Source organism: Aricia agestis, chromosome 4 (assembly GCF_905147365.1).
Source record: "Aricia agestis chromosome 4, ilAriAges1.1, whole genome shotgun sequence".
In the NCBI taxonomy this organism is placed as follows: domain Eukaryota; kingdom Metazoa; phylum Arthropoda; class Insecta; order Lepidoptera; family Lycaenidae; genus Aricia; species Aricia agestis.
The window spans coordinates 17,159,852-17,180,539 of record NC_056409.1 but is presented as its reverse complement, the minus strand read 5'-3'; the positions used below and the strand labels follow the sequence as shown (position 1 = coordinate 17,180,539).

The following is a 20,688-nucleotide window of genomic DNA, read 5'->3' as shown; positions in this document are numbered from 1 at the left end:
ATTGGACAGTACCAATCATTGAAAAAAGCTCAAAAACACCATATTTATTAATGTTGCTTTAAAAATTTCCTGTTTTTAAAGTAAAAGAACGCCTGTTCTTAAAGAAAAACAGTCAGTTTTTAAAGCAACATTAATAAATATGGTGTTTTTGTGCTTTTTCCAATGACTAGTACTGTCCAATCTACTAGTCATTTACCCTACATGTTTAACACGTTTCTTGAACTTGTATCACTTGCCCACACGTCTTGTAATCAATATAATTATTACTATGCCCTATGGTACTTATTGGACTGACTATTTTTATTTCAGATAGAAAGATGATGTTTGATCCGCCCGACTTGCCTTATAATTCTAACACAGAAGAACTGCTTTTTAACAATGATGTAGATTTTTCAAGTTCACTGCATACCGAAGATAAAGATCTTGTTACAGTGACGGAGGCGCTCATATCGTCCGTTGAAAATAATTTGTCGATAAACTTTAATGATTCCGGAAATATTTTTTATGCCGTTGACGGTACTACTGAAATTCAAACTACGAATGAGATTAATTCAAATTTAGAATTAGCACCTGAGCTGTACGTTCTTCAAACAAATAGCCCGTTAAATTATGAGCCTACCTTGTTAGATGACCACACAGTAAATCAATTTTTACTTCCATCAGGACTTACAACAAACGAGAAGGTAGGAAATTTTAATTGTAAAATTTTTAATTAAACAGTTTAATATATTATAAGTTTATGGTTTAAGCCACAATAACTTTAATTGACTGTTAAAAAAATAATTAGTATAACAACAACGTTAAAAAATATTTTTCAGACGTTAGCTACCAATGAATCATCCTTGTTGGCTTTACATACGTGTGTAATGTGTCAGGAAATATTCACGAATGAGGCTGATCTTCTCGACCATGCTATATTCGCGCACACCACTCCTGTAGAACAAAAGGGACAAGAAGCGGTGGCTTCTATTCCCGCCAAAGAACATACTTTTATTGGTAACAAAGTTTTTGTTTTTATTTATTTTTTTTGCTAATTCCATTTTTTTTATTTGCAATGTACGCAATTCTTCTACCAATAATAACAAGAACAAGAATAAGCTAGAATTTTCTTCTCACACAACCATCCCAGCGGCCAGCACTGGGAAAGTTGACCATTTATCTAAGTACCTACTAACTCTCAACAGATGGCGCTAACAGTAGCATCAATTTTGAATGCGAGTGGCTGGTTTGTACCCTGTGTGAACGAGTTTTGTCCACCGCACTGGAGTCTGAGCCCGATGGTAAAATATACTTCCTTACCAATTAAATTACTGTAATATTTTGAACCAAAGTCCAAAATATATTTTTTACTTTAATCAATTTGTATTAACTCAGCAGTCAGAACTAAACTGAATGTGTACAAAACACTGACTAGTGACTGTCCTCTTAGTGCTAATTATCGACACAGGATCAGTGATCACACAATCAATAATTTAAGAACTAGATTCACGACACTCGCGATTATTTTTGGCGTATCTGTCAAATTCTTCATTAAAGTTTAATCATCGTTATGTCTCTGTCCTCTGAGTGCGGCTGTGAGTGCAGCAGTCAGGGTGGGTAGCACCAACTTACTTTAACTATAACTGTAACTTTAACTATATCTACAATGCAAAATGTCAAATCTTTGGTTATAGTAAAAAATGAACGCCATATTTAACCATAACCTTGAGCTCGACAAGACTTTGAATGAACGTGGCGAAAAAAGGAACTAACGCTGTCATCATACAAAAACGCCATTTTTGACAGTTGTCCTTTACCAGCAGTGCCCCCGCCCACGTTTATTTCAAGCCTTGTCGGACCAGCTGTCATCTGTCAAATTCTGTGGTCAAAGTTAAGGTTAAAGTTAAAGTTAGCCATAACTATAACCATAACTTTATCTTTAACCACGCCTCTGGTGCAACCCACCCAGTCTTGTACTTTTATAACTGTATACTTTTTATCTTAACACTCGTAAGATAAATAATATGTACGGTAATATATATCTATGGACGCTTCACACCACGGCAGTCTGGCCCCGTGGTAAGTACCTGAAGGACTTGTGTTACAGGTACCAGACAACGGAAATATATTTTATACTTTTATACTATACATACATTTAAGATTTTTATTAGGTATATGATACACATATTTAATACACATCCATGACCCAGGAACTTTGAAAACTTTTTGTTCCGTCGGCGGGATTCGAACCCGCGACCCCCGGCTTGAGCTACCAACAACGTGCTCACCACTGAGCCACAGAGGTCGTTTAAGAATATCAATAAAAAAAATCAGCATTATCTGCATCTTATTACTGCATTGTATTACCGCTTCATGCTAACGCCACATTGCAGAGCAACTATACTCTCTGAAGCTGGACAGTTCCGTCATAAATTAAAAACGTCTATGGGTTTCTCACTACGTCGTATTACCACTTCCAGCAGTACTGACATTTGCAGAGCAACTATGCTGCCTAGGGCTGGGCAGTTGCAGCTTAAATTAAAAACTTCTATGTCCAGGCTTATAACTTCATCATAATTCATAATATTACCGCTTCATACTAGTCACATTGCAGAGCAACTATGCTGCCTGGGGCAGGACAGCCGCAGCCGCGTGTGTTCTCGGCGGCTAAGCATTATGTTCGTGTGTGACGGCTGCAAGTACCTGTTCGCGACGGGCGAAGCTCTGGACAAGCATAAGCTCATCTGCTTCGTCGATGAACCGTTGTACACCGATCAAGTGGTAAAGATAGTTACTCTAAAGAGGCAAAAGGCAAACATAATATAAGCTCGATAGAGAAATTTGCGTATAGGCAAGTGGTTATTGGCCGATGGGCAGATTAATTTCGACTCAATAATATTGTTTACATAAAGATCTGTTTTTCAATACGAGCACTTGCACTCGCTCCTAAGTCCTAGATATAGATCCGTGAGGAAACAAAAGCATTGATTTATTAACTTTTCTCCAATAAAGACTACTTACCAGCTACCTATAGACTATAGCTAATAGTTATGCTTGTTTTATCGCCCTTTTTTGAGTTTTGAGTCTCTCATTCTATCACTTTATGTATACTCTGTTCTTCCAATATCCTGTTTACAGCTTAGTCCCATAGAGTCCTATCCGCAAGTAGTGCCGTCCAACAGCTGTAACACCTGCAGTGACAGCGATCACACCGGCCAGTGTCAACCTCGCGCGCGCAGACACAACTCCAATAAGATGTGGAACTGTGGTTCCTGTAACCAACTGTTCGTGTCAGCTAGGTAAGGACGTAAGAGAGAAAGCCAAAAAACTAATAGGTACAATATTTATTTAATATTTTCTAAAGAAAAAGTGCTATGACTATTATAGTAGTCTAATAGACTTTAGTAGTGGCTCCAGAAGACTCTGGCTTTCCAAATTTAAAAATCTGGCAGCGAACTTTTCGCAACTTTTCGCCATCGTTCCACGCGAAAAATATACCATCCTCTGTCCTTATCACCTTGAGAAATGACAGTCTTCCACCATGGGTTTTTCGCGTAACTTTCTGCCGCGCACTGTAAAACTCTAGAACGAACTAAGTCATCAGCAGTATTTACGAGTAACGACCTGCAAACTTTCAAGAAGAGAGCGTATTCCATCTTAAAAGGCCGGCAACGCGAGTGTCCATGGGCGACGGTAGGTACTTAGTTGCTTTCCATCAGGTGAAAAAAGAACTTGTTATTTCTTTGCCGATCTTAGTTTGTCCCTTATTCCTTAACCTTCGATCGTGGATTCTTGGAAATCTATTGTTATTTTATTGTGTCTCGCTCACTGGTTAGCTTATGGGGCTTGATGGGTTAATCTTCAACATCAACCGATTTCTTTCCCAGGGAACTGTACCGCCACAAACGCGGCGAGGACCGTCCCGAGGGCGCACCGCTTACGGCCTACGTGTGCGACGAGTGCGACAAGGTGCTGGGCAGCATGTGCGCGCTGCACACTCACAGGAAGATGCACAGGAACACCAAGCCGGTGAGGATATTAAAGACACACTAAAGGACTCAGGACAATATCAATGGCTACATAAGGTTTGAAGCATAAAATCTCTTGTAGCTAATCAGTGACAGATTAAGGTTACTTGATGCCCTAAGCGATCCATGCCTGTGGGTCCCCCTATCTGTACTATGTCAACTAGAATCGGTCTTTAATCCTTTGCCGCTTAAAACATTAGTTTTTTCCTAGAAACTTTTTTTGATGTGGTTTTTGGTGACGTGAGTGTGAGAGTGAGACGTGAACGTGCCCTAAGGACATTTTTTTGTGCTTCCTCTGGTGCCCCCTCAGACGTGATGCCCTAGGCAATTGCTTAATTTGGTTAAGGGTTAATCCGTCACTGCAGCTAATAAGAGCTAATTATACCTAATGTAGGTACCTCAGGGAGCCTTGCCCCACCGCACCGAACCTGCTGATACTATAGAACTATTGCCAATATTCGCCAGAATCATCCTTAGGTACAGCGCTGGTTTTAGCACTACCAGCGCCCTGGGCGAGTTTTCTTCAGTGCCCAGGTTGCTGATAGAGCACCTTTTTTTAAATAAAATAAGGGGGCAAACGAGCAAACGGATCACCTGATGTTAAGCAACTACCGTCGCCCATGGACACTCGCAACATCAGAAGAGCTGCAGGTGCGTTGCCTGCCTTTTAAGAGGGAATACGCTCTCTTCTTGAAGGTTTGCAGGTCGTATTTACAGGTCCGAAAATACTGCTGGTGACAGTTCGTTCCAGAGTGCTTGCGGTGCCCCTTTTTGTCTGCCTCCAGCGCCCCTTTTTATCTGGGGCCCTGGGCGGTCGCCTAGTAGCCATAACAGCCGCTACTGCTTACTGCTTAGGCAGTTTGCAACTGATTCCGAGTGGCATATTTTTAACACCTAGGACAAATTACAATATTACAGGTTTAGCAGTAGCTAGGTACTTGATAGAGCTATATTGTCGCATAAGCTCCCATCCCATAGGCCATCAATATTCAGTTAGAATGTTGATGGCTAGCTTATCCCGATTAGTAGCCCAAATCCTAGATCTTTTTACAGCCAAGTTTACTCTAGGGCTACCCATGTCGTGTCTGCGGGCGTCGCTTCAACCAGTCGGGTCACCTGGCCATCCACATGCGCATGCACACCGGCGAGCGACCCTACCCCTGCGATCTCTGCTCTAAGGCCTTCAAAGTTAAGGTTAGTATCCAGAGCTAGCATCCTCTGGCCTAGGAACATAGCAAGCCATATGGGAGATTCATTTTAAAATTTTCGGTTGCATGCCAACTGCCAAGTGATATTCTGTCTTGTGATCTAGGCTGAAACATCAGGATCACTTTTTCAAAAAAAACCAGAGCTTAAATCTACTGGCAATAGCAAAAACGCCTATCCTCGAGCAGTCTAGAGGGTCTGGACTCTGGTGCTAAAAAGCCTAATTTGTGACCTTCTACTAGCCTTCTACATAATATAATATATGTCTGGATTGTCGAAATTTCAAAACTATTTTATTATAGCAGCTAGGTACATGATATTTACTATTTTTTTCTAATATTATTTAAACAATTAAATAAAACACTTTATTGGTACAAGAATGTTCAAACACGGAATTAGTAAGCTGCTCGCAGCCGCGGCGCGGTTCAAATTGGGTCACGCTAATTTCCAGCGAGGAGACAAAGGACAACGTCTATTCATGTGAGAATAGATTTATTTTGTTTTGGTTATTTTTTCTAATGCTTCTTATAAGAAGGTTAATTAATTAGCTTTGGTTCTATATTTTTAGATTTTGCACACTTCCTAAATTAATGTTAGATAATTAAATGGATATATCTTAGGAAGAAAAATATAATTATTAGGTTTGTAATAAACTAGGACTATATTCTAGGCCAATATTCGCGACCTTATAGATACCCTTCCAGTGAGTCAAATCTCATTTGGAACCTCTTTATTCTCATATCGTACCGAATTTAAATTCAACTTTTAACTATTTGAAAGAAAGGCCGGTATCTTTAAAAGTTAAAACTATTTGGAATATTTGAATCTTCAGTCGGGTGATAAGAGCTAACCATTAACCAATGAGGGTGTTTGATATTCTATTTGCCACCAGGTGCCGCTATGTAGCCTAAGGGTCTATCCTGTCAAACTACTGTCATATTATGTCAAGATATTTTAGCTGTCATGTGTGTTGTGTTCTGACCATAAAGTTAACATACCTAGCGGAATAGAGAAACAAAGGCCTGCTGAGTGCTGACTCCGGAGCAAGAGAGATGTCATCAGTAACACTGCGTGGTAAAAAGCGACGTGTGATACATGACAGCAGCACTCTTTTTTTGACGTCCAGTCGGCACATGCCGCACGTTGACTCATAGAATTCATGTTCAATCATGCTTGTGTAAGTGTAATACGTACACATATTTTTCACACAGATGAAAAGCAATTTTGGTTTCGTTTGACAGCTCGAGATTGTTGCTCTATTCCGCTAGGTATATTAACTTTATGGTTCTGACACAGGCTTCCTACTAGGTAATTATTATTATTATTATTATTATTATGTGTCAAGATAATATGTCTATTTGACACGATTGACCCTAAGGCTACCTAGCGGCACCTGGTGGCAAATAGAATATCAAACACCCTCATCGGGAAATCCACAATCAGTGGCACGTGGTTGGTAGGTAACTAATAACTTATTAACATGTGCCGAGTTTTGCCTAGCGATCGAATCTCAAAAGTTTCCAGCTATACCTTTACATAATATTGAACTCGCCTACTGTTAGGCTTTTTTTTTATTAAATAAGGGGGCTAACGAGCAAACGGGTCACCTGATGGTAAGCAACTACCGTCGCCCATGGACACTCGCAACATCAGAAGAGCTGCAGGTGCGTTGCCGGCCTTTTAAGAGGGAATACGCTCTTTTCTTGAAGGTTTGCAGGTCGTATCGGTCCGGAAATACTGCTGGTGACAGTTCATTTCAGAGTTTTACAGTGCAAGGCAGAAAGTTACGCGAAAAACGCACTGTGGAAGACTGCCACTCATCAAGGTGATGAGGATGGTATGTTTTTCGCGTGGGACGATAGCGAAAAGTTGCAGGTGGTATGATTCCGAACAATTCCTCAGAGCACTCCCCGTGATACAACCGATAGAGGATGCAGAGTGAAGCTACATCTCGGCGTAATTCCAGGGGGTTTGTTTTTTGGTTTGTTTCCAAGCTGTTTGAAACAGGCTAGGCTGCGTCCCCATCAGACACGGCACGGCGCCGCCACCGTGTTACGGCACGACGCCGCCACCGTGATACGGTACGGCGCCGCACCGTGACACGGTGCTGTGTACGGTGCACCGCGCGCCCCTATTCTGGTGAAACTCCGAACAAAATTTGTGTCCAAACTTAAACGAGGCATAATATGAAAATACATATCAAAGTCGCGTAATGCAAATATTGTCATGTATACCGAGGAAATTTTATCTATAATAAATAATAGATAAAATTTCCTCGGTTTCTTTTTAACCGACTTCAAAAAATATTTAATGATTCTTTTTCAATCCTCGTCTTAGTAACAACAAGAGAATAATTTTTCGCGATCCATATCCATTATCCAGACAAGCACTCTCGTTCGAGCGCAAATATCGACTGAATAGGGACGCACCGTACGCGGCACCGTGACACGGTGCGGCTCCGTACCGTATCACGGTGGCGGCGTCGTACCGTAACACGGTGCCGGCGCCGCGCCGTGTCTGATGGGGACAGAGCCTTACGGTCTCCTTGGTGGGGTATGGATTGAGCGGGGTGCATGGGCGTACCGAGGGGGGGGGGGCAGCTACCCCCCCTGGATCATGTTGACGTCCCTACTAAGTATATTATCTAGTACTTTCGTCTACAAAAATAACGAATTTTTGCCATTTGTTTGCAATACAACTAAAAATTATTAATTTTTTATTCTTTATAAACACCTAGCTTATAAAAAATCTGATTTGCCCCCCCTGGCCTAGAATCTGCGTAATTTGCCCCCCCCCCCTGGCCCAGAACCTGGGTAATTTGCCCCAGGCCCAGAACCAGAAGTCCTACATTAAGACTACAGGCCGTGGCGACTGGCGGCCTTACCAATTGGCATTGCGAGGCCCCGCGTGGAAGGCCCTTTGTTTTATGAATACCGGCGATGAGGCCCCGGGCGATTGTCCTGTTCGCCACCCCCTAGGGCCGCCACTGACTACAGGACTCCCACTCTGTACCAGGTGGAGCGCGACGACCACCGTCGCACGCACACCGGCGAGCGGCCGTTCGCCTGCGCCGCCTGCCCCAAGACCTTCACCGCCGCCGCGCGACTGCGAGAGCACGCCCGCATACATACGGACCACAGGTAAGTCCTGCTTGACATGGAGACTCTTCACTAGTTGCTTAACTACCCAGGCTCTCTTCGTGAGTCTCTAGTCTCTACCAGGCTACTGAGGAAGCTTGAGTATTGGATTGCTATGATAACATGGCGTAATGCGATGCGTTATGTAGAATCATATATTTTTGATTTTCTACTCCTGGCGGCTATGATAATAGAATAGATAATAGAACTTAAATGCGTACTATCTTATAAATCAATTTTTTTAAATTTTTGGCTTTAAAGGGTTTTAAAGGCTCATGCGGAATACCACGAACTCAACCAAAAATATGATGACGATAATTTTAAGAGGTCACAAAGGACAAGCAAGCAAATAATATTCAGATGATAGTTCCAAGAGGTCCTAAAGGCCTATATAGGACCTAAAGGTCGATCTGTAGTTTGTATCTACTATAATATAGGACATAGGTATTCGGTCGACAATAAAACTATCGTCAAATAAAACGTACTATGCAAGCGTCTAACGAAAACATTTATTTACGAATTTCTCGTGACATTTACTTGGTACTAAAAGCAGATTTATTTTTAGTGGCTATATAATATTAGTTTGCATAAGTAAAAAGGAAAATAGATTACGCATATGAACTCGTTTTAGCATTGATGTATCACTGGGTGTGAGGAAGTGTTGTTTGACCTTCACTGTGAGATTTTTTATAGAATAAAATTACCTAAGTATAATGATGCTAGCTTGTGTTGTTGGTAGAAATCGCCATACCACAAATTTAAATGACAATATATTTTGGCTAAAATAAACTATATTAAATTAATAATAAAATATTATGTAAGTACTCAAAACATTGAAAAATGCTGCAATGGTTTCAATCTAGTTTAATGACTTTAGCCGTTAGATGGAGCTAGAGACCCCAATTTAAACAAGACATTGCTTCAAAATTATTAATTGGTAACCTAAACAGTATATAAAATATATTATAATTTTGTCAAATTTTATCCATTGTTATTTTGGAGACAAAATAATAATCTATTTATAGTAACTAGAGATCGCCCAATACAATGGTCAAAATTCGACCTCAAAAAAAATTTAATTAAGTATACCTAAGTTTCAAACAACGCTTTTCTATTGATATTCTATTGTAAAAAATACTGACTTTATTATTTTTTAGACATAATTCCTGCGAAAGTCTCAGATTAATAAAGTCAAATGACGATAGAGTGGCCGTGTAATAATAATAATTGCCTCAGTATTTAAGATTCAATAAAAAAAAACTAAGGCCGGTATAAATAGTCAGTACTCAAGATGCATCTCGGTCTCAAGACGCGGTTCAGGCTCTGTGATTGGTTGGCTGTCAAAATTTGGACCAATCACAGAGCCGAACCGCGTCTTAAGTACAGACTTTTATACCGGCCTTAATCTATTTTCAATTTGACAACAGACTTCAACCATAAATAAAAGAGTACAATTCGTGTACATATGTAGGTATAGGATTGTCAATCAAAATCTCCTAGTGTGTGTGTTGTAGTGTATGTAAGTTTTATTTATTAAAAAAATGTATGATAAAAGCATAATTTCAAAATAATATTAGCTCGATGCACTCCTTCACCATAAAAACTACAACCGTGCGAAATTTCATGCTCCTACGTTTCTGCATTTTTCGTAAAAAGGGTTTCAAAGTTTTTCGCTCGCGTATTAATAAATAGATTTTGGTTTGTTACCTTCGAAAATCTGTCATCGACTATCAAAGCACAATACCTACTATATTGCTATTGTTTAACATTTTATTCATAAAATAACAATTATTACCACCTTATACAGGGTGTAACCAAACAAAGCGATAATATCTACTTTAGGATCTGCATGAGTTCCCTGTATAGAGTTTACTGTGAACATATTACATATTATCAGCGCTGAAAGAACAACTTTTTTTAACTTTGGTATGGGGAATTGGGAAATTTATTACGCTCGGGCGCTTGCCCATACAAACCACAAAAAATGTTGCTCTTTCAGCGCTACTACTTTCACAGTGGACTCTATATAAGGGACACATACACATTACACACCCTAGCACAGAATATATAATTATTAGTAGTAACCCTAGAGACTTTTGTCAACGTGGGAGAGCCATGCTTCGGCACGAATGGGCCGGCTCGACTGGAGAAATACCACGGGCTCACAGAAAACCGGCGTGAAACAGCGTTACCCTATTCCCTCTTAAAAAGCCGGCAACGCACCTGCAGCTCTTCTGATGCTGTGAGTGTCCATGGGCGACGGAAGTTGTTTTCCTTCAGGTGACCCGCTTGCTCGTTTGCCCCCTTATTACATAAAAAAAGTATTATTACTTAGTTTTGTTTCACCCTCTTATTATTAATAAGTATTATAAATAAGAACCTAAATCGTGGTGAGAGTGCGCAGTTAACTCTACGGTCGGCGCGGGCGCAGCGCCTGCCTGCCGCCAGCGCCGTCGCTGCGACCGGTTCTCTTTATTGAGGTTGAATATGGGTTGAATACTTCCATGATGTGGCCGAGACTTACTCTTGCTGGTTCAATATTGTGAACAATACTGCGCCATATTGCAGCTATGTATGGATAGGTAGTATCCATGTAAATATTATCAATGCTAAATTGTGTATCTGTTTGTCTTCGCCTAAAGCTTGAACCACTAAACTGATTTTGATGTTGGATAATCTCTGCCTGAGATTAGATATGTCCCATTCCGGGCTTTAGGAACTACCACACACCTCGAAACTCCAAGTGGTCCGGTAGTGAGAAGCAACTGTCGTAAGTGGTCGTAAGTGTCAGGCAGTCAGCAGTGGATGGCGATATTATATTTTCTACAGTTATACCGTAGAAAATAAGATAGAAAAATGATCTTCATACCTTCAGAACCGGATCTCCTAAAGTAACCGCAACCGAAATTTCATATGGATACTAGTCGTTCTTACCTCCATAGCGGTCATATACAGGGAACTTTTAGCCTTTATAAGATGACAAAAGTCTGGCTGTCGCTGGATCGTTCTCTACTACCTAAATGGTTCTTAAAAGTCTTTTTAATTTGACCAGTTTGAATCAGGGACAAAGCTGCATTAATGTTGCATAATTTAGTAGAATTGAGGCTTCGATTTTTAATCTATACAACTTCCAAACGCAATTAGATGGTTACGAAACACTATTTCGGCGCCGACAAAATTCTGTCGCTCTTACTACATATTATAAGCTGTTCTAAATGTTACTATTTATATTATACAGCTAATATTTTTTTATTACTGAACTACTTCGGAACTTTCTCACTGTATTTTTTTTATTCTAACTTTCTTGGACTTCCTCGAATAATTCGGGAATGAAATAATCAAATCGGTTCAGTCGTTCTCGAGTTTATGCAATATTAACAAAATTTAAAATTAATTTTTATTTATATACTTACTGTCCCGGCAAACGTTGTTTTGCCATATAAAGTATTTCGCTAATAGTAGCCCTTACGGGGGCCCTGTGTCTACCTGTGTGTAACTATCAGAATTAGTGCTCACCTTGGGTAGTAACCAAGTAAGAATCCTTTCCAGAAGCCTAATGACCGATTTACAAATTACTAAAATCGACCCGTTAATCACCCGTGTAAATCGACCACTGGGCACTGCAAGCTCAACAAACACCTAAACAGAATGGGTATTTGTATCATACGACGACATGCAGATTCTGTGAGGAGGTGGTTGAACCACCTATTCACCTTCTCCTCGACTGTCCTGCTCTACTACAGAGCAGGACAGTCGAGTAAGGTGCCTGACCTTGGTCACCACGAATACTCACCCACAGAGGAAATTCGTGGCTCCAACCCCAACTATATCGTTCAATTTATGAGCAGTATTGGGTTGGGGATGATACTCTAGTGCGAAGGAGTCACAATAGATCCTCATGGGTCGCAGTGACGTCAGGGCTACAGCGGTACTTGCCTTCTTTAAAAAAAAAAAGATGTTGTCCGATTCTCAACCCTAGCCGATTAGCTAGGAGTTCAACCCATAAAGTTAATATACCTAGCGGAATATATTAACTTTATGGTTCAACCAGGCACACCGTGACATGATAATTTTATTTATTAGATATATTTGTTTAAATAATAATTATTAAAGCTACTTTCACATAAACAATCTAGCACTAACTATTATAATATAGGGTGAGCTCCTGCTTACCCTAATATTTTCCTCAGGGTGGGTTTCACCAGAGGCGTGGTTATAGTTACAGTTATGGTCAAAGTTATGGTTTTAGTTAAAGCTAAATTTAACTTTAACTTTAACTTTGACCTCAGAATTTGACGATGAAAGCTGGTCCGACAAGGCTTTAAATGAACGTGGGCGAAGGCGCTGCTAGTAAAGGAGAACTGTTAAAAATTGAGTTTTTGTATGATGACAGCGTTAGTTCCTTTTTTCGCCACGTGCATTTAAAGCCTTGTCGAGCTCTATGGTTATGGTTAAATACTATGGCGTTCATTTTTGACTTTAACCAGAGATTTGACATTTTGCATTGTAGTTAAAGTTACAGTTATAGTAAGTTGGTGCAAGGTTCAACCCACCCAGTCTATGCCCTAATATAGGAAATATTTGACGGCTGCGTAAACGCAACGTTTTAAAATGTACATAAGCTTGAAGCTGCCACATTTTGAAAATTACTTGGCACCGTTATGATTACGCAGCTAATCAAATTCTCTTGAAATTAGGACCGAAGTTACATAACATCGACACTAGATGGCGCTCACAGTGCGATATCGAGACAGTCTGCAAGAAATAACTTTTATGAAAGTACTTAAATAATAAGTTAAAAGTTAAAGAAAACAATGAGAATGAATTTAACCGCCACAAGTAATTTCTATTTTCAAAAAAAGTTTATTAATAACGGAGTATTGAACTTTGAGTCCTAACAAAAAGAATTCCAACCGTGGGAAAATGTGTAGCCGGTCGTTTAGAGCTCTGCCGTGGGTGGGACAGACATACATAATATTATTAATTATTATATACAGTCAAACGAGCAAAACTATTACCTGATAACTTTAGCGCTGCTTTAATCATTGCTGGATAGTGCATTTCTTTCTGTTGGATCCTACATAACGCAGTTCTATCAGAAAGCTTTATTTTGGAGCTTTTAGCCTTTTAGAAGAAATAAGAAGTAACTTCTGCGAAGTAAAAATGCTATACCTACATAGCATTGTTACTGTGCTGTAGGTACTGTTGGCAAAGTTATTTCGTAGCAATTTCAATTGTTATTTTGAAAAAACAATATTATTAGTTACTTATATATTTTTTTAAAACTTTATTTTTTTTTCTATAACCGCCAATCCATGAAGCTATTTTGAGTATTTTTGAAACGTAGGAAAAAAGGTATCCTCTTTTTTCTAGTGCAGTGAGTAGGGTGTAGGGTGTAGCAGGTAGCCCTACGGACACATTGCGTGCTGGAGCTCCTGCTAACGACAAGACATTCTTCCGTAGTACGCCCTACTTTAATACTTACTTATTCGTATTGTATAATAATACGGCACAGTGCTTTAAGGGCGGCGCACTTACAGATAGTTAATATTTACTTAAATTTAAGTTAATGAAAATTTGGATAATAACTCTATGCATATTTACTATATTAAATCAATCATTTACTATAGAATGAAACAAAATAAGTATATTTTGTTATTAAAATTATATAATTCAAGTAGAATTTATTTCTATTCTTCATTATTTTAATTATTATTTATTTTAAATATATCAATTATCAATAAGTATAGATTATAGACTAACAAACTTTTCGTTAAATTAAAGTAAAGTAATCGTTAAACCGAAACGTCTCTGAGTGTGGTCGCAAGTAACGACAAAGGTAGTCGAAAAGTGGTAATCCCACCAAAAACATTTCTTGTAAAATGTTGCCGAGACGACCACATACCTAATACCTATTAGGTTTACCCTGTGAAAAAGATATGAGATCTCATGTAGAGTCAAACTTCTGAATCTACATGGCTTAAATCTACTGACCTTAACTTAAACAAATACTTCTTACCAGTAAATATGTATTTCTTGTAAAATGTTGCTTCGACGACTCGTCGAGGCAACATTTTACAAGGCATTTTAGGGCATAGGGGGGCGAAAGTTTTAAGTTTATGAATTTTTTGTTGATTGTATACTAAACTCAGATTACATACCAAATTTTAGCTTTCTACCACTTCAGGAAGCAGCCAAACATTTTGATGATCATCAGTGTGTCAGTGAGTCAGTATGTCAGTCATTCATATTGGTGTATTTTATCAATAAAATCTAAAGTATTAAAGCCATGCAATTGAGACTTTGTATGTTTAATAAATCTATTATTGACATAATATCCTAAGAATATGAACTATCTAGTACATCGCGAACCAAGTACCAACTCTATGAGGGTTCAAAAATGCGACGAAAGACTTCGAGAAAAGGTAGGTAAAGCCTTGCGCTTCGCTTGGCTCGTCTCGGCGGGTGCACTCCCGTGCACCCAGATATATTTACAATCCTAAAAGGATGTCTTGGCGCGTGGCCGAAAACTAGCGCCACCATGAAGATGGTAGGAAAAGCTTTGCACAGAGCTTTTTCTCCGCGACTACGCGTAGATTCGGAGTTACTTAAGAGGATACAACAGGGGCTAGAGAAATGAAAAAAAAAGTACGTGTAATATCTATAGCTGTCTCCGTTACCTCAAGCCTATACCGCAGAACGCGATAGAGACAACTGCAGAAAATCCAGAAAATCAACGATTCGTTGTCCTCTGATTCCTTCTCTAAAACTTAACCGATTTAAGTACTTTCTTCATTAAAGATTAAAAAAAGGCTTGAGCTGTGTTCCTATGTTTTGCTTTTTTTGTATAATCTAGCCAAATCTGTTTTCTGGACGTTTGAAAACCGCGGAAAATCTGGCTATTTTTTTGGGTTTTTGAACGTTCATATCTTATTTAATAATTAAATTATGAAAAAAAAGAAAACATAGGGACATTGTATTAGTGGCCGTCGATATTCAGGAAAAAAATTATAACTCTACTAGCATTATCCAGGGAGGAAACAGGGGACAACGTTTGTATGGAAAAAAGGGCGGTGTGGAATCCTCTTATTGACTCGTCTAATATGCTGTACTACTATAATAGTGCCCAAAATACATCTTACTTATATCACACTTCATACTTGTTATTAATTTTGAAATTATTATGGTCGAATCGATAGGTGTGTACAGTATAAAATTATGGAGCTTTTCAAACAAAAATGATTTGTTATGTATGGAACAACAAAAATTATATATCGATAGAGGACTATTAGTAAGTAGTTTTATTGTAACTCTTTGTTATATTAATTTTCTTATTTGTTAAGACTTAAGACAGTATGTTTAACGTAGCCCCTTGGTATATCGGGAGGGCGTCACGGGCGCTGCTTTTAGTAATTTATAATGAGCTTGGGGAAAAAATTGTCTAAACTACAGCATTGGCACGAATCTCCACCAACCTTGTGTGAAAGTGTTCCTTAGTTTTTGCTCAGCCTTAAGGAAAGGTAAGGCAAGGCAGCAAGACTAATCCATATTAAATAGCATTGTTGCAGATCATTAGATCTTTAGTCCATGGTGTAGTACAGGCATAGTGATGCTAGCCTTTTTATCAACTGAACTTGAATGGACCCACTTTTTATGCACACATTTTTATAAATCTAAAATTTCTTAAAATTCCCTCGGAGTTTCTGTACGGGCGATCTTTCAGTCAGAATAAAAGAAATAGAAATAGATACAATATACCCATAGAAAAGGGACTAACCAAAGATGGCAAACTCTAAGAAACGCATAGCCACATTACAGACGTATTGATCAGCTATTTTTCCAATTATTATTTTTAACAAAAAATTAAAACCGACTTCCAAGGTAAAAACAATAATAATATGAACTAAACGTATTAAATAACTCTAACTCTATAATAGTGCCTTTTTCAGAATTCGTCTAAATCTCAACTATTTCTGTACATACTACAGTCTTCATTATTTGAAGTCGGTACCAGCTAATTTTATCGTGAGTTCAGTCAATGTCAGAATATCTGAAGCTTTTGGGACTGGTACCGACTTCAAAGTCGGTACCAGTCCCTTTAATAAGTCGCGTTAAGTCCCGATTAAAAAGTTTAATTATAATGCAACGCGAAAGTTTAAAATGTTATCTGCTTCGATGCAACATATCACGAAAAGCATCAATAATCGGGTCATAATGTGATGACCCATGGCATAATTATGATTTTGATGATAATGATAAAATAAATTCATCAATTTATTTTATCATTATCATCAAAATCATAATTATGCCATATGTTGGCTTATGCTTTCAGTTGTTTAAACAACGCCGAAATCTCCGAACCTGTATCTATAAGGATTCAAAAGTTCTGTTGAGTACCTTCGGATCCAGGGTATAACCTGGTGCGAAATTTTACTTTTTGGTAGCATTTACCTCGAATGCTTCAGAAAAATTTGAGATCACTATATGTTGCCATACAAATTTCAAGGAGTCCCCTCGATTCCTCCAGGATCCCATCATCAGATCACCACTTTCTTGAACATGATACCAAATTCGAGTTAAACCCTATACAACACAAAAAGAATTTTGAAAATCGGATCACAAACGGCTGAGTTATCGTTGAACATACAAAAAAAAAATAGATACAGCCGAACGTACAACCTCCTCCTTTTGGAAGTCGGTAAATATATTATGCATTGCTTATGTCCTATCCAGCTTATACAACCATACCGACCACCTGGATAAGTAACGCGTCGCTATTCCAGGCCGTACAAATGCGAGATCTGCGGCGCGGCGTTCCGTCGTCCGTACGCGCGCACCGTGCACACGCTCATCCACACCGGGGAGAAACCCCACGAGTGCGACGTCTGCCACACCGCCTTCAGGTAATACCTTTTTTGTACCAAGTAAGGTATGGACTCAGGTAGAGAATGGTTTGGAATGACACAAGTAAGGTATGGTTTGGCATGGACTCAGGTAAAGTAGAGTTTGGAATGGAGAGGGTTAGTAAAGGCAGTAAAGGTACTGTTTACAATGGGGTTACAGGAATTTAGAATGTATTCTGAGGTAAGAAAGAAGACTGTTAGAGCCACTCCATACGGCACACGGCGCCTTAGTTATTTGTATGTAAAACAACGCAACGGCAGCGCTGCGTCCACGCAACGCTGACGCAACGCGCCGTGTGGACTGTCTGGCGTCATCATCTCTTAGAGATGATGACGCGTTGCATCGTCGTCCACTCGTCTCGCCAATGTACTATCAGAAAAAGTGATTCATGGGTAAATTAATGGTATCATAAGCAGTTGTTCTGACGGTACATTAAATTATGATTGAAATCATTGAAACTACTTTCATATTTCATACACCACCCCAGAATTGAGAGGAGACACTATGGCTGTTTTTCCATACGAACCTTGTGCCCTGTTTCCTTCCTGGATTATGCCGGTAGAGTTATAGTTTTTTTCCTTACCACTATAAGCATGCCCCTATGTTTTCTTTCTTTTCATAATTTAATCATTAATAAAAACCAGTCAAGTGCGAGTTGGACTCGCCCATGAAGGGTTCCGCAGCAACAATAAGGTTTATTTTTTATGAAATTAAAAGGTTTTTGATTTATTTTTATGTTTCAGTTGATTTAATGAAAGTTAATTTAAGGTTTACCATATTTTATGACGTATAAAAAAACTACTACTTAGCTAGATCTCGTTCAAACCAATTTTCGTTAGTAGTTTTTATAGTACTGTATATCATATATTTTTTTAGACTTATCATGCCCCTACTTTAGAAGTTAGAGGGGGTGGGGGCACACATTTTACCACAAAATTGCCAGATTTTCCGCTGTGTTCAAACATCCAGAAAACAGGCTTATATATCGGTATATAATCGGCCAAGTGCGAGTCGGACTCACGCACGAAGGGTTCCGTATCGTTATAGAGCAAAAATAGGCCAAATATTGTGTTTTTTGTATGGGAGCCTCCCTTAATTTTCCATTTTATTATCATACTTGTTTTTCATTTCTCTAGCTCTTGGTGTATCCTCTTAAAATACGCCACAAATTCCAAATATCTCAGTCGTAGCACTATGGATTTTTCTATTCGGGGAGCGGTACATTAGTGGATTTTCCAACTTTCCTGTACTGTGTACAACTGGCTTCTAAAAATAACAAAGGATAGATTCCGGTTTAGTGGCCGAAATAGAAAACTCGCAAGTCGCGACTGTTGTGTCAATTGGGGGTATTCCAGGTTTTGGAAGTCTGGTTTTGATTGGGCTTAAAATTATATAGGTACTTACAAAATTATAACTAAGGAGTTTACATATAATAATTATTATTTAAGCCTTTGAATCAGTTGTGGTTAAGTTATGTAATATTGTTCTCCATGCGATGAAGCTATGTAAGATGTACCGCCAGAGACTGGAGACATTAAAAATAAGCACATGACTGACCTATAATTCTGTCTACTCTGACTGACCTATGTTATTTGGTCGGGTTTTGTCAAGTAGAGATATTGTCGTCTTGACATAACTCGATCAAATTACGTAGTTCCGCCATTTGGCTACTAATCATTTTTCTCCGATACAGTACAAATACAATAGAGAAGATATAAAATAGGCCATGGAGACGAAAATAGGCTACTTTTATCTGCGGGATTCCTATTGCTTCAGTCGCAAGCAACATCTATTTAAAATAATATAGGTATTAGGTTGGGGAAAAAGTTACTTCGCTATTTATATATCCAAAAGGTTTTTTTATAAAGTTTATTAATTACAATTGACTAAACTATAGGTGATCCTTCTTCAAAAATGGATCGGTTTCATTACGTCGTAATAAAGAGTACTCGGTTCATTAGGTTTCTTTCAGTGAGCTCATGAGGCACCCAAATATCTCGAGCTTTTTTGTGTACCCAGATTTTTTCAAATGCGCCAAAACCGTTTTGTGGTCAATCCCCATTTCTTCAGCTACATCGTAACTACTATTAATATGCCTATCTTGCTCCACTTTTTCAAAAATGGCATCAGTTTTGTCCGTAACAGGGTGACCATCCAGAGCGACGTGCATCTTTGATATCAAAATTTCCGAATTGAAAACGCTTAAACGGCGCTACTCTCATAGTCTATATAGTATTAATAGGTCCATAAACATGACAAATTTTTTTCGCGGCTTGTGTTGTATTTTTACCTTTTTTGTAATAAAATGTTAAAATGTATCGAATTTCTTCATTAGAATCACTCATTTAATATAAGAAAAACAAATGAAAATCTCACATTTAATTTTACAAAACTGTAAAATTAAAACTTTTTAATGATACCAAAATCAGCCAGATAAGCCAAGAGAGCCCAAGAGATTTTATGACAAGTTCATACATACTATAATGCGAAAAGACTTTTTTCCCAACCTATTATTATACAGGGTGTAACAAAAATAAGTGATAATACTTTAGGGTGTGTACGTATTCCTTGTAGAGAGTTCACTGTGAAAGTAGCAGCGCTGAAAGATCTTTTTTTTTTACCTTTGGTATGGGGAAACTCGTAACGCTCGGCCCCATGCCCGATATAAAAGTGAAAAAAAAAATCATCTTTCAGCGCTGCTACTTTCACAGTGGACAGAGACAAGGATCACGTACACACCCTAAAGTATTATCACTTATTTTTGTTCCACACTGTTTATGCCATATAATTTTATCAGAAGGTAAATTGATCTTAACTTTATATATTACGACTAGATGACGGCTGCAAGTCCATTGTGCCAATTCGTTATAAAACCGTATACTTTCCGGGATAAAAAGTATCCTATTTCCTTTCCCAGGACACAAAGTATCTGTAGCCTTCTTTGATTAAATTAAATGATTTTTAGCCAAATTGTAATTATTTCATCTACTTATACATACTAACTCTACATAATGTGTGTTGTCTTTAGGCGTTCGGGCGACATGTGGAAGCACAAGAGAACTCAGCATGGTATTATTGGTAATTAGATAATTGTAATTTCCTTTATATTAGTTCCTATTGGAGTGCCATATAACTATAATACATTATGATCTCAATATTTTTGTACAACTTACTATTTAGTAAACTAGATGTAATGAATATTACAGGGTTTATCAGTATTTATTATTGCTAATAAAAAGTTAAACTTGTTCAATCTGTTTTGTCTCGTATGCTGCTAAACTCTACAGACTAGGGTGAAAATGATTCCAGCGACATCATTCTTCGGTGTTCAGTTTTGCAGGGCAAGTCACAGACTGTTGCAGATATAGCGATCATATCAAACAGCACATGGCTTTGATAATTGCAGAGTTTCGGGCTAGCTTCATATTCGAGTA

The 20,688-nt window shown here is 38.5% G+C and overlaps 1 protein-coding gene across 1 annotated transcript; it reads left to right on the top strand.

Annotated features, from left to right (window-relative positions):
* Positions 1 to 416: 416 nt before the first annotated feature.
* On the top strand, positions 417 to 20,390 carry LOC121726127 (zinc finger protein 836-like; the record flags this gene model as incomplete). Its single annotated transcript, XM_042113361.1, has 10 exons — positions 417 to 683; positions 819 to 996; positions 1,185 to 1,280; positions 2,594 to 2,760; positions 3,118 to 3,278; positions 3,867 to 4,008; positions 5,076 to 5,201; positions 8,229 to 8,353; positions 17,134 to 17,253; positions 20,283 to 20,390. Coding segments are annotated over 10 exons (1,440 nt in total), but the record flags the coding sequence as incomplete, so codon positions are not given.
* Positions 20,391 to 20,688: the final 298 nt, after the last annotated feature.